Here is a 12153-nt window from a genome sequence, read left to right as displayed (position 1 = left end):
GTTTCCCCTGTCTTTAATCTTAAAAGTCATTTATATTTTCTTCCTGATTGAGACCTTGGTGTTTTTCCCACATAAGTCTATCAGAAGTCTACTTAATTCCTACATGGAAGAGGAAGAACGGAAAGAGTCTGTATTGAGTTAATTCCTGAACTCTGCATGCAGACCTTTGACAGACTTTATACCGGGTTAAACTAATGGAGATGAGAGCTCACGGGTCAGATTGAACAGGTTGTAGGATTTAATGTGGGGGGGGGGGGGGTTATTCTATAACACTGCTGGATGGCATCTGGAATACTGTAGAAGAAAGATGCTACAGGCACAATTCAGAGGTGTTATCAGATGATATCTCCGCCCACTGCCCCGCCAACCAGGGCGGAATAATACTCGTCAAGTCACTCTGCGGATGAAGGGATCACTGTCCTCGGACGATGACTGGAATATATTGTCAATGTGCAGGTTTTATTACTCAAAACTGAAACTTGTGTTTTAAATAGTGTGATTTTGTTGTGCCTTTGTGTTTCTGGCACACCCAAATAATGGCATAGATTGCCTGAAACAAAATCATGTGAGGGAGATCTCGAGGACTGAAAGCCAGAATGTGGTTTAATAAGCCCAACAAATGATCCTATTCACCGGGACTTCTTGGTTTCTACTTGTGGATGTTTTAAAATAGGCTCTGACAAACCTTCAGCACTCTGTTGGCACCATGCCTTACCACGATGAGGAGTATCCGGGTCAGCCTCTGTGGCAGTCGGTGCTGCTCTTCTGCTGTAAGGGTATGATCGAGGGCATCATGGTCATACTCTTCTTCTGGCTCCTGGTGCAGGTCCTTTTCACCAAACAACTGGAAGGTATGGCCCTAAAGGATAAGTTCACAGTTTTTATGATTCTAAATTAACATCCGCATGGTCATATTTGTACCAATACAAGTATGCGGTACAACGTTTTTAGGCATGTGAATATTGTTTTAAAACAGGTTTGAAAATAATGAACTACTCCTTTATCAGTTAGTGTGAAATCTTGTTTCTGTGCTTTAAGGCAAATCATGGGGTAAAATAGAATGTCCTATAACATGTAATTCAGGGTGAGTTTCAACAGTTTCTGAACCATCTGATTTAAGTTATTATTCTCTCTTTTGTCTGCAGTTCACCTCCAAATCCTTCTTTTGGTCGGACTGATAGCTTTTTGTCTCAGTTTGTGCCTGGGATGTGTCCTGTGCTGGAGAAGTCATATGAGTGAAGTGAAAGACAAAGATGCTGTGACTTCAGTACCGGCTCCTGCTGAACCTTTGACCTTTGTCCAGAGCCCGCCTCCCTCATTGCCAAGGCAGCAATACGAGGAGCTGGACGGAGACATAGTGGAGTACCCCTCCACTTTCACCAGCCCTGCCCCTTCTGTGTCTGAATTGTCCTCTCTGCCATTCTCTCAACCAGCTAGAGCTGCCTCTGAACAGACGCACCAGCCAAAGTCTTATTTCTCCCTGCGTCGCCTCAACACAACACCACAAACAGCCCCCCTTTACAAAGCCCTTGATCCCAGCCATGCTTCCCTGCCTGCATTTCCCAAACTGGGACAGTTGTCCAAAAAATGTAAGACTCTGCAGAGGCGCTGCATGGTGACTGGAGATAAAATATCTTACAATGAACACAGCCGGCTCACTGGCCCCAGTGCTGTCTCTCCTTCAATGCCTGAAGAACGAATCCCACTGGCTCAACTGAGCTATGGCTCCAGTGCCAGCTGCCAACAGCCACTATCACCAAATCCCTGCCTCAATTTCACTATGGCTTTCTCTCCTGATCAACAAACCCTGGCAGTGACTGTGCTCTGCCTCACTGGGACGCCCCACAGGCTGCAGGATGTGTCTGTGCTGGGCAGCCTGCCGCCTCTCTACCCCTGTCCCATACAGGCCTCTGCCCAGAGCAGCCTCAGCTCAGAGACCCACAGCCTGGTGCTGCTTTTGAAGGTGAGCTCTGTGAAGGAGCTTATGAGGTGTGTCCTGAGAATAGCCATATACACACGGGAACCCCCCAGCATGAGAGGCACCACGCTGGCTGAACTGGAGGCTGAATGTGGAGGGAGAGATTGGGGATCAGAGCAACAATTTCACTTCACAAAGGAGCTCGATCTAAACAAGTGGAGGACAAAAAAGGTACTGGTGTGTTGAACTAAAATATGTGAGTAGGTGTTGACTTCATTCTTAAGATATAGAGCAGAATAACCTGTAAGGACAACTGTGTCAAAAACATGTTGCTGGGCCCCTTTCGAGCATGTTTACGATGCATGTTTAAGATTAAAGGTCAAGACCTTTAGGGGCCCATGTGGGTCTCGGGGCCCAAGGCAAAGTGTTGCCTGTTGAGCCCAGTTGGTAATCCTGTAGAAAGGTCACAGCTAAATGGTCTGCTGAAACGTGCAACAAGCGGAAGACATGGAGACAAACAAAAATCTGTATTTGTCAGTATATAAAAAGACGATGTTTCCTATGGTGATTTATCTGTATGTTGTACTCTACAAAGCTACTGTACTACACATGCTGCATGTCCTGGGGATCAATGTTTCTCTTTCTGCTCTTTGACGGCAGAGTCTGATATCACACGATGCACCTCCCTGTAAAGTGCTAAGCTGTCCTCCACAGATCTACATTTTGCTTCAGTATCAGACTACGGACCACCGCATCAAAGCCACGGTCCTCAGAGCAGAAAACCTAGAAAACCTCGTCCACTCGCTGGCAGCAGCAGGTAAAGCCGGCGTTTAATGTCACTAGAATTTGACAAAATGTGTATTTCATTCAGTGATCCTGTTAGGACAACCTGCATGGGGATTATGTAAGCATGCAGGGCGGAACCAACTTTTGCTTTTTAAGGACTGAGGTAAAGTAATTCCCTATGTTTGCTTGTAATGTTTAGGGGATTAAATGATGTCTTACAGGACTCAAATGCAGCAGGAGATCATCCCTTTTTTTTAATGACATTGTAGTTTAATCCCTCACTATTCACAATCCGCAGGAAAATGTTCCAATCTCCTCTGGATCTGACAGATCTAATCTTTGTTTGCATTAGCCTGTCTAGGCATTAATTTTATTGCAGACAAGCACATCCTGTATAAAGAGCCATTAGATGATATCTGTCTCAGTGCCGTTATGTCACATTAATTTTACTAGGATAATCTGCTTGTTTTATATCAGATGTGTTCATGCGACTAGACAAAATGGCATTACAATGGATAAAGATAGGGGGGGGGAAATGTACGTTATGCATACAGTAAGAACAGTAGAAAATGTTGTCAGTTTGATAAACCTACTCGTGTGATGTGCTTTTTCAACATTTCTACCTTTTAGGTTTAGGTTTTACATCTGACTCATCTATAAGAAAATGCCTGCTCGGCTGCATTTTAGTGCAAGAAAATATTTTACACCAAAAACATTGTGGCATGCGAACTCTACTCCACTGCTTCCATTTGCTGTAGTTGGAAAGCCACTTCTTTCCTGCATGCATTTGAATATCAGCTGTCATGTTTAATGTTTGTTCTACAGTAGACTTTCTTTCACACTTATAATCTTTGTGTGCACAGAATACCAGGTGGTGATCAATCTGCATAATAAAGGAGTCATGATCAGCAGCAGAGAAACTACTCTGTGGGATTCTTCTTTCCTATTTGACCTGCCTCCATTTGAGATCACTCAGCTGCCCCTCCTGCTTGAGTTTGTTATCATGCAGGTAAATATCACAGAGTAAAATGCATTTATGCCAATTTATACATGTTTTCTTAACATAACCCTCTGAATCCTACTTTCTATTTCCTCTCTAATGGGACACATGTAGGTCATTCCTGAAGGGAAAGCTGTCGGTCGAGTGCTTATCGGAGCAGAGGCTGCAGGTGCAGGACTCGCTCACTGGAGGGACATGTGCAGCCTGCAGGTGGAGCAGGCACGCTGGCACATTGTACAACCAGAGTGTCTATAGAGTGCTGACACTCACGAAAAACTTTGGGAGCAGTGGACCTGATGTATTGTTGGAACTCAGTGGGTATCCGAAGTTAAAAATATCATGTCACCCTTGCCATAAAGGACACACAGCTGGTGTTTACATTGTATATCAAATTGTTTGACTACTGAGAGTTCATTTGTGTGTATATATATGTATATGGGCAATCAGCAATAGCCTTAGTAATGGCCTTATTTCAATGGATCAACCTGTTAATACTCAGTTGGGAAGGTACTGTAAGTGCACAAAACAACCTTTGTAGAGTTCAGAATGCATGGTCTTCTAACAGAACAATGTATGTCGTCTTTCTAAATGGATCTTTTACATTTTTTGGAGAACTTAATAATATCTTATAACCATTCAGTCACTCGATATGTAAATAAAAGGAAAAACATAAAGCTACTTGAAGTAATCGTTTAAGTCCTGCTTAACATCAGTCCTTGTTACTAAAATCCATGCAATACATTTATTTTTTCATGTGCATATGGAATTTTATTATTACTCTAAGATCCTTTTTTTAAATATCGTGTTGGCTGTTGGACTTTCTGAATGATGTGAAGAACGGTAGTTTGTCATATGAATAAAAGACACGTTTTGCTTGCTTGGTGACTTTTATTAACAGTGTCATCTGAGGTAAAAGCATCTATCAAGTATAACCTTAACATCATTGTGTCTTTAAATTGCTGAAGTAAGTTAGTCCTTACATTTATTTTGAGTAAAACATTTAAAGCTATAAGGCACAAAGTTAGCTGGTTCAGCACAAACACCTCATTTGTCTCCTTCCTCCTCTTCATCTTCATCTGGGCTACAGATATCTACCAGCTCAGCCAGGAATAATCCATCAGGATAGAGCAAAGCGGGCTTGGTCTGCTGCAGGTCGGTCACATCTGAACCGAGAGCAGTCTTGTTTTTTGCAGTAAGAGGGCAGTCCTGGATTGGTTTGCACCTTAGTGTTGCTGAATCAGGGAAAAAAAGACACAAGTCACACAAAACATACACATTTTAAAATGTCATATCTTGCAAATACAGAAGATAGAAAATCAAGCAAGAACAGAAGAAGAAAATAAAAATCATTAAGATCAAAGTAAACAAATACAAATTAGAAAAGTAGCTTGTTATTGTATTAATAATGTATGAATCCCATAGATTTCCCAAAAGCTGGAAACTATAAACATTGCACATATCAAAGCAAATGTCTACACTACTGATTATTACATTAATTCATGCACAACTTCACCTGGCAGCAGATTTTCATTTTTTGCCTTCAGTTTGCAGATAACTGCAGTCATAGTTGACATCTGGCAGGGGAAAGAGCAGTTTTTAATCTCTAATTTCATCTTTATTTTTGGTGCAGAGACCTCTTTTGCAGATGTGTCTGTAGAATGCTATTTAAGTAAATTGTTGTTGTTATATGTTTTTCAAACAGAAGCTTAAAAAGTGCAGAAGAGGGCAACTTCTTGTTTATCAAATAAGATCTGCATCTGTTGTCACAAAGTCTAAAGTTTTAAGAAGATAAAATGTGCAGTTTCTTATTTATCAGCACTGCAAACCATTAAGGGCTTTTAAAGACTTTGATAAAGACTTGTTGTATTTTATCTGAATGTTTTTCAGTACAAGACACTGACGTACTGTAACTCTTTCCTATCCTCTCATCATTGAGTCAGACGTGTTCAGCTTCAATCCGATTATTTACCCAGTAGAAAGAGTCCTATGTGAGATTATAGCTGAAAGACATTTCACATTGCGTTTAAGTGGTTATGCAGCCAGGCTGACACTCCTCCCTGTGTGCTGTATGTTCGTTGATTAAAGCAGAAACTGGGATGTGTGTGTGTGTGTGTGTGTGTGTGTGTGTGTGTGTGTGTGTGTGTGTGTGTGTGTGTGTGTGTGTGTGTGTGGGGGGGGAGTTCTGCTCATTTTATTATATCATCTATGCAACGATTAAGCCATCAATGATATTAATTTCCACCGGTTGCAGATGCTAATACATTATATATCAAACATGCTTGCATGCAGACAGGCAGATGCAGATGGTCTTGTGCTGTGTTGTGGTTGGAGGTTTAATACTGATGTTTTAGCCATTTAGCAGTTGCATACCACCTGTTTAGACTGTTTGTTTATGCTTTTCTACTTAAAAAAACGTTAAATTTGATGTAATCTAAGTCTGTGCAACCTGTTGGCTTTGGTTGTGCCAGTTTTCCTCAACACGAGCCTCCTCCCCTCCTGGACAGTCACACTCCTCTTCATCCTCCTCAAACACTGGCATTAAACCTGAACCATGCTGCCAGATCCTCCTGTCCACTGAATTCTGAATGGAGAAAAAAATGAAAATATTTAAGTTAAATGTAAAAACTCTAGTTGTATATGTTAGTTTCTGAAAGGTTCCTCACCCTTACACCCTTAGATGTTTGGGTCCAGTCTTCTGGTGAGGAGGGTGCATTTTCACCTGCAGCTAATCTGTTGTCAACAGTTTCCATCTCTTTTCCTTCTCGCTCCTTAAACAGATTCTTTAACTACAACCATGGTAAGATACAGTATATTCATCAAGTGATGCTTTGTCATTTACAAAAAGTAAAAACAAGGCTTACAGCGCTACATGGCTCGAGCTAAATGCTAATGTAATGAATATAACAATGCTAACGTGAGGATGTAGCACCAGCGCCGTGTAGCACCTTTCACCTTTGTTACCCTATTAGTTTAGCATGTTAGCATGCTAACACTTGCTAATTAGCAGTGGTGGAAGAAAGAGGCTACTTTTGTTTAGGCCTACAAGTGAAAGTTATATGAAAAGTCAAACTAATCAATTATTCAGAATTGACAATTCAAGTATTATTCATATTATATTATTTGATTATAATGAACATTGCAACTGGTGTAGCTACTTTATTCTCTTCTGGTAGCTTGTGTATTTCAGCTAAATACTCTCGGGAAAGTATGTCTAAATAAAATGCTTGACCTATTCATCAAATAGTTGTTGAGATATTTCGGTCTTAAAAATGTATCAGACCAACATAACCAACCCTAGATCCTTGTATTTAAACAAACTGAAATGGTGTTAGCATCAGGCATTGTGTACCTGCTCAGTGACCATCCTCCTCTGCTGGTCTGTCTCTGGATCTAAAGGAGAGACAGTTTTATCCTTCCTGCCTTCACCAGATGGTATCTCATCTTGAACCTGTAGATAAGAAATCTGTCATTCATTATGTTCACTACCACTATAGAAGACCATCCTTAGAGGTGTTGTTTTTATGAACTTTACCGGATAAAGCTGCCTCAGTGTTTGGAGCCTCTGGTCTGACAATGTTTCTTCTTCCTGCAGCTGCCTCGTTCTCCTCCTGCTCTCTGAAATCATATGATGGAAGAAGATGTTTTACATCTGAGCCAGTGAGGAAAAGCATTGCATGAACCTACCAAATGTGTATTTCTTTTAAAACAGGCTCTTACCTTCCAGCTGGGACCTCAGTGAGTTACTGGTCCAGATAGTTGCTTGGTTTCCATCATCCTGATCTTCAGAGGACTTTAAAGTGAGTGTTCATGAGAAACAGATGATACAGGAAGAAGAGATGTGCTGGTTATTCCAACCGTTCAAGCGCAGATCTATTGTGCTTTTAATTAATAGCTTGATGAGGCCGCATGTTTAGATTGAGAGAAAGAAAGTGAGACATCTTTAGTTGAACCTGTTGTTTTCAATTTCTCTCAGCCTTTCCAGACTCTTAAAATCTTCTTCATTATCACATTTAGATGATCAACCGGTTACAGAATCACTTCCCAGTCTTTAAGACAACTCAGCATTTGTTATCTTTTTTTAAAGAAAGCTTACTTTTCCTTTTGTTCCCTTACTCTGACAGTTTTTGCTTCTGCCTTAACCTCGCTGCGTTGTATACACACACCTTTATATCAACACACACACACACACGCCTATATATCAAGTCAACTGTAAGTATCCTACACACTAAATATTTATCCTACATACATGTTTACATAAAAATACATCACTGTAGCCCCCTACCCCCACCCTAAGTTCAAAAGTCCAGTGAGAGAGGAGCATGTCGTTACCTTGGGGGCTTTGTTTTGGCTGCGGTGAGAGGCTGATGACGGCTCCCATAACAAAGAGGATTCTGATAATCTGATGAACAGATAGTCAGAGTACACGATAAAGACTCAGATAACAGAATTTCATTTTGAGCGTTTGCTGATCATGCATTTTGAAAATGACAATCTCATCAAAATCCACCCACTCTGTCTGTGTCCCTCTGTCCTCAGTCTGTGCCAAGGCATCAGTGCCTGCAAATACAAGGTCACAGCACTTTAACGCCCCCTTGTGTTAACACAATAAAACAACACTTGTTGATAACATTTGCAGGTGCCAAAGACTGCTGAAAGAGAAGTGCATTCACCTTTATCTTCACATCTGTGAAGCAGAGTCCTGCTCCTCTCCAGCTCCAGCTGTTGTTTGCATGCGCCAAGCTCAGCCTTCAGCAGCAAGTCTGATTCCTTCAGATAAAATGCATATTGGTAAAAAGTGACTCTCTTGTCTTTCTGGCCCTCTATCTTAGGTCTTTTAATCTCTGTTGAGAGATTTACAGCTTGCATCGAAATGCACTGAAAGCCATTTGTGGGGGATACCCATACATACATTTCTGGAGTTGTACTTTTTGACTTCCTCTAGCTCCTCTTGTGTAGACTGCAGGGTCAAAGCCAGCCTTTGCCATTTCTGTGCCCAGTGTGAGGCCACAGCCTTCAGTTCCTCGTTGCTCTGGAGTCTCCCTGCGTCTTGTTTCCGGTGCTCTACCTCTTGCAGTTGTAGCTTTTCCTCCCTCTCAAGGACCCCGGCCTCCAAATACATGCATCGATCCTGCAGTTTCTGCTTTTCTAATTCCAAAACCTCCACAGATTCCCTGCATAAATAGTTTGTGGGTTTGAGGACAGAGGGTACCCTACTTTTTCATAAGTTTATCTCCAGAATTGAAGGATTTGTTACTTGATTAACATCTCACCTGAGCAGGTGGCACTTTTCTTTAATCGCTGTTATCTCTTCATGTCCACTTCCACTAACTCTACTCAGCAGTTCCTCTCTTTCTGTGGTCAGCTGAGCGCAGTCTGCCTCCAGACCTGTGATCCTTTTAGAGATGGTTAACCTCTCCAAGGTTTCTTCCTGTAGCTGAGACTGTGATGTTTTCAGTTTCTGCTTAATCTCTTCAAGCTCCCCTGTCAGCTTTTCATGTACCTGTTGTAAAGACACAACATTTTATAAATAATTCAGTAAATGTGAAATAAAAAAAAGGATGTTTAGTTTAAGTTTTCCACCTCTTTTAGCGACTTTAAATCTTCCTTCGTTTGAACAGTTTCCTGATTGCTTTGGGATTGGCAACCCTCTGAACCTTGTTGGGTCCTCTCCTTAACAACACACAACAGAAGAAAACAAATCTTGTTGTAATCCACACACATTATATGTTTATCTTAAATACCTTAGACACAGTTGAACATGTAATACCTGGATCAGGTGATCTTTGTCAAACCCTGTCAGTTTGGCCTTCAGCTCTTTTATATTTTCCTCCAGTTTTAGCATTTGAGTTGACAAGATGGCTTTTTCCTGAGAAGAATTAAAGACAAATTTCAAGATGTAATTCTTTCCGATGATTGTGAAACAAAGGGCCCCTTGGCACAGACATGCAAAAAACACCACATGTCCTACAGACGTTATAGTTCTCTTTGTGTTAATCATGCATTTCTTTTCGGTTATTTAATCAGCGGCAGACTTACCAGGCATGCTCGGCTGATCTTGTTGTTAGCCTCACTCAGCTCTTCTTGCAATGTAGAGAGATTCTGTCTCCTTTGATTCGTTTCCTCTATTTGATTCAACAGAGTCTGCTGTGTCTAGAAACGTAGAAACAAAATGCACAGAGCCTAAAGATGTGTACATTGAACAAAAACTAAATAGCAGCACAACAAACAACTACAGTGTGATTTTGTTCACAAATATTTTTTATAGTATATTTTAAGATTTCCGATATATCATTTATACCTCTGTAGAAATCTGGAGTTTCTTGAGCGCCTGGTTGAGTTCATCTTCTTTTGTCTTTGCCCTCGCCTCAGCATCTCTTAGAGCATCTCTCAGCTTGCACAGCTCTAAGTCAACATTCTGCGTAACCTGAATTAAAATCCAAGTCAGAGATTGGCAAACAAAACTATGGAAGAATACTTCATTTAGAAAACATATCTGTTTTTATAATACAAAAAGCTTACCTGTCTGTTAAAGTTGTCTTGACTCTTCGGTAATGTTCCGCCAGGCGAGTCAAGGTTTCTCTCCGTTGGCTGATCATGGCTCCTTCTGTCCAAAGTTGATCTCAGATGCAACAACTCTTTCTCCAGCTGTAGCACCCTTATGAGTGCATTTCACATCAGTACTTTCAATCTTATCTAAAGTCTTTTCACTTTTCCTTTCGATGTGTTTTGCTTCACTTACCTTTCTTGAAGCGCTCTGCGTTGGTGACTCTTTTCAAACTGTGATAATTCAGCTGCCTCTTTCTCCTGCTCCAAAGTGGCCAGTGTTTCTGACAGCTGCTGTGAAACACATCAGTGCCAAACAGGATGCTGTGTGCGTATGAAACAAGATTAAACTTTTACCATAGTGTCCATAATGTTTTCGCTTACCTTATGTTTCATGTCAAGCAGTTGTGAAGCAGTTATGTTGTGGCTCAGCGGTGAATTTCTCATCCTCAGCCGGTCCAGTTGAGTGTCTAAACGCTTGTGAGCATCCTGCAGCCAATGGGCTCCTTCTGCTTGTCTGAAGCTACTTTCACCTCGGGCAAACCTTAATACAGATCCTGGAGATGGAGGAAAGGGCTGTGTCGCACATTCAGGTGCTAGGTGGGACAACGACTGCCACTTCCTCAGACCTGGGTCACTCTGTCTGAAGCCACCAGTGCTCCCAGATGTGCTGGAATACATACAAATATATCAACCAAACCTTATTACTATGCATCGCTGACTTTAAAATTGCCAAAAGCATTTCTGACACTTAACTCATTTCAGTATTTCCTCACCTGGAGCTGACATCCGACAGAAACCCAGTCCCAGAGACAGTTGCGGATCCACACCATGCTGAGCTCTAAGAAAGAAAAAAACATATTTCTTAAAACAACTACTCTCTGATCAACCAACCTGATATACCAGATACAAGTATTTGGGTCTTACTTGAGCTGTAAAACGAGATTTGGTGTCCCACATGTCGAGGTCACTGAGAGAAAATGGACTTGAGCTTCTGTACGACGGTCTGAACATTTTGGAGAGTCTTCCTCGATCCAAGTCATGTCTTCTCTTTGTACGGGTGAGGCTGCAGTCTTCCTCTCCCCACGTATGACAGGGTTAGATTTTCGCACAAAGGTGGCAGCTTGAGGTGTGTGGCTATTCTTGGACCATGTGTCTAGATATTTCCATTGCTTGCGTGATGGTCAACAACTAGTTTTAAAACAGGGTTTTTGTGATTCACATAATTATTTTGTCTCATTTTATATTTGTTTATTCACATATTTTTCTACTTTAAAGGCAATTATGTCTGTATAAAAATGTGATTGACAAAAAAATAAACAATACATCTTTTGATCTAATACCTGAAGTCTGCACACAATTGCTTCCTCTTACAGTACCTTGCTGCAGAAACCCCCTCCTCTCCACTGACAATGCTCACTTGATTTGCTTGTAAAGCATCACACAGCTTTGATTGCGAGCTTTTCAGTGTACAGTCTTTGAACTGAGTATCCATGGTAACTTATGTACACAGGACTCAGTGAGATGGGTGTGTCATGTGCTAACACTTCTGGGATAGTCTCCATATGATCTCACTGCTGCTGAGTGGCTGTTTGTTGACATGAGTCGTTAGGAACATCTCCCCAACACTGATAATAATGCACATAGCTAACCTCTGATTAATGATGTACGACAGTGAATGTGTAATGATTGATGATGGTTGCCTTAAGGGACACATACAAACAATGATTTATAATTATGCTGTTAGAGGGTTTTTTGCCTTCAGTTTCAGTAACTAATACAATTATATAAAAATTGCCTATTGAGTTATTTTCTATTCCCCCTTATTGCCGTATCTATATGGTTTATAGTTAAATTACAGGTGTTGTTATTAAATACAATATAGTAGAGGATATAATTTTACCGC

General features: G+C 41.1%; 2 protein-coding genes across 5 annotated transcripts; one reads left to right on the top strand and one right to left on the bottom strand.

Moving 5' to 3' along the window:
• Positions 1-706: 706 nt before the first annotated feature.
• Positions 707-4553, top strand: syt18b (synaptotagmin XVIIIb). Its single transcript, XM_010776588.1, has 5 exons — positions 707-851; positions 1146-2149; positions 2579-2735; positions 3568-3713; positions 3819-4553. Exons 1-5 carry the CDS (start codon positions 707-709, stop codon positions 3957-3959), a joined length of 1593 nt encoding a protein of 530 aa, XP_010774890.1. The 3' UTR covers positions 3960-4553.
• Positions 4554-4572: 19 nt separating this feature from the next.
• LOC104942750 (cingulin) lies at positions 4573-11697 on the bottom strand. 4 transcript variants are annotated; one of them, XM_010768037.1, is made up of 22 exons: positions 11591-11697; positions 11175-11438; positions 11024-11088; positions 10632-10917; positions 10444-10541; positions 10224-10359; positions 10003-10128; positions 9741-9854; positions 9472-9570; positions 9285-9374; positions 8975-9204; positions 8614-8875; positions 8375-8471; positions 8216-8261; positions 8034-8103; positions 7422-7494; positions 7237-7319; positions 7054-7152; positions 6368-6490; positions 6151-6285; positions 5218-5278; positions 4573-4936 (listed from the first exon to the last, which is right to left on the bottom strand). In XM_010768037.1, exons 2-22 carry the CDS (start codon positions 11259-11261, stop codon positions 4749-4751), a joined length of 2568 nt encoding a protein of 855 aa, XP_010766339.1. In that variant the 5' UTR covers positions 11262-11438; positions 11591-11697; the 3' UTR covers positions 4573-4748. The 4 variants fall into 4 exon arrangements, with proteins under 4 accessions (XP_010766339.1, XP_010766330.1, XP_010766347.1 ...); XM_010768028.1 differs by lacking the exon at positions 11591-11697 and having other exon boundaries at positions 11175-11567; XM_010768045.1 differs by lacking the exon at positions 11591-11697 and having other exon boundaries at positions 10224-10308; positions 11175-11567.
• Positions 11698-12153: the final 456 nt, after the last annotated feature.

Source organism: Notothenia coriiceps, unplaced genomic scaffold (assembly GCF_000735185.1).
Source record: "Notothenia coriiceps isolate Sejong01 unplaced genomic scaffold, NC01 NC01_scaffold00000339, whole genome shotgun sequence".
In the NCBI taxonomy this organism is placed as follows: Eukaryota; Metazoa; Chordata; class Actinopteri; order Perciformes; family Nototheniidae; genus Notothenia; species Notothenia coriiceps.
Note: the sequence above shows the minus strand (reverse complement) of the source record. Positions and strands in the feature narration are given on the sequence as shown.

What these genes read in the sequence shown, in the direction of transcription:
- LOC104942750 (XM_010768037.1), bottom strand. Translation starts at nt 11,261, where the DNA reads ATGTTCAGACCGTCGTACAGAAGCTCAAGTCCATTTTCTCTCAGTGAC. An exon ending in AGATCAGCCGAGCATGCCTG is followed by an intron (nt 9,571 to 9,740) that starts GTAAGTCTGCCG and finishes AATTCTTCTCAG; the next exon opens with GAAAAAGCCATCTTGTCAAC. An exon ending in ATTTAAAGTCGCTAAAAGAG is followed by an intron (nt 9,205 to 9,284) that starts GTGGAAAACTTA and finishes TCTTTACAACAG; the next exon opens with GTACATGAAAAGCTGACAGG.
- syt18b (XM_010776588.1), top strand. Translation starts at nt 707, where the DNA reads ATGCCTTACCACGATGAGGAGTATCCGGGTCAGCCTCTGTGGCAGTCG. An exon ending in TTTCACCAAACAACTGGAAG is followed by an intron (nt 852 to 1,145) that starts GTATGGCCCTAA and finishes TTTTGTCTGCAG; the next exon opens with TTCACCTCCAAATCCTTCTT. An exon ending in TTGAGTTTGTTATCATGCAG is followed by an intron (nt 3,714 to 3,818) that starts GTAAATATCACA and finishes GGACACATGTAG; the next exon opens with GTCATTCCTGAAGGGAAAGC.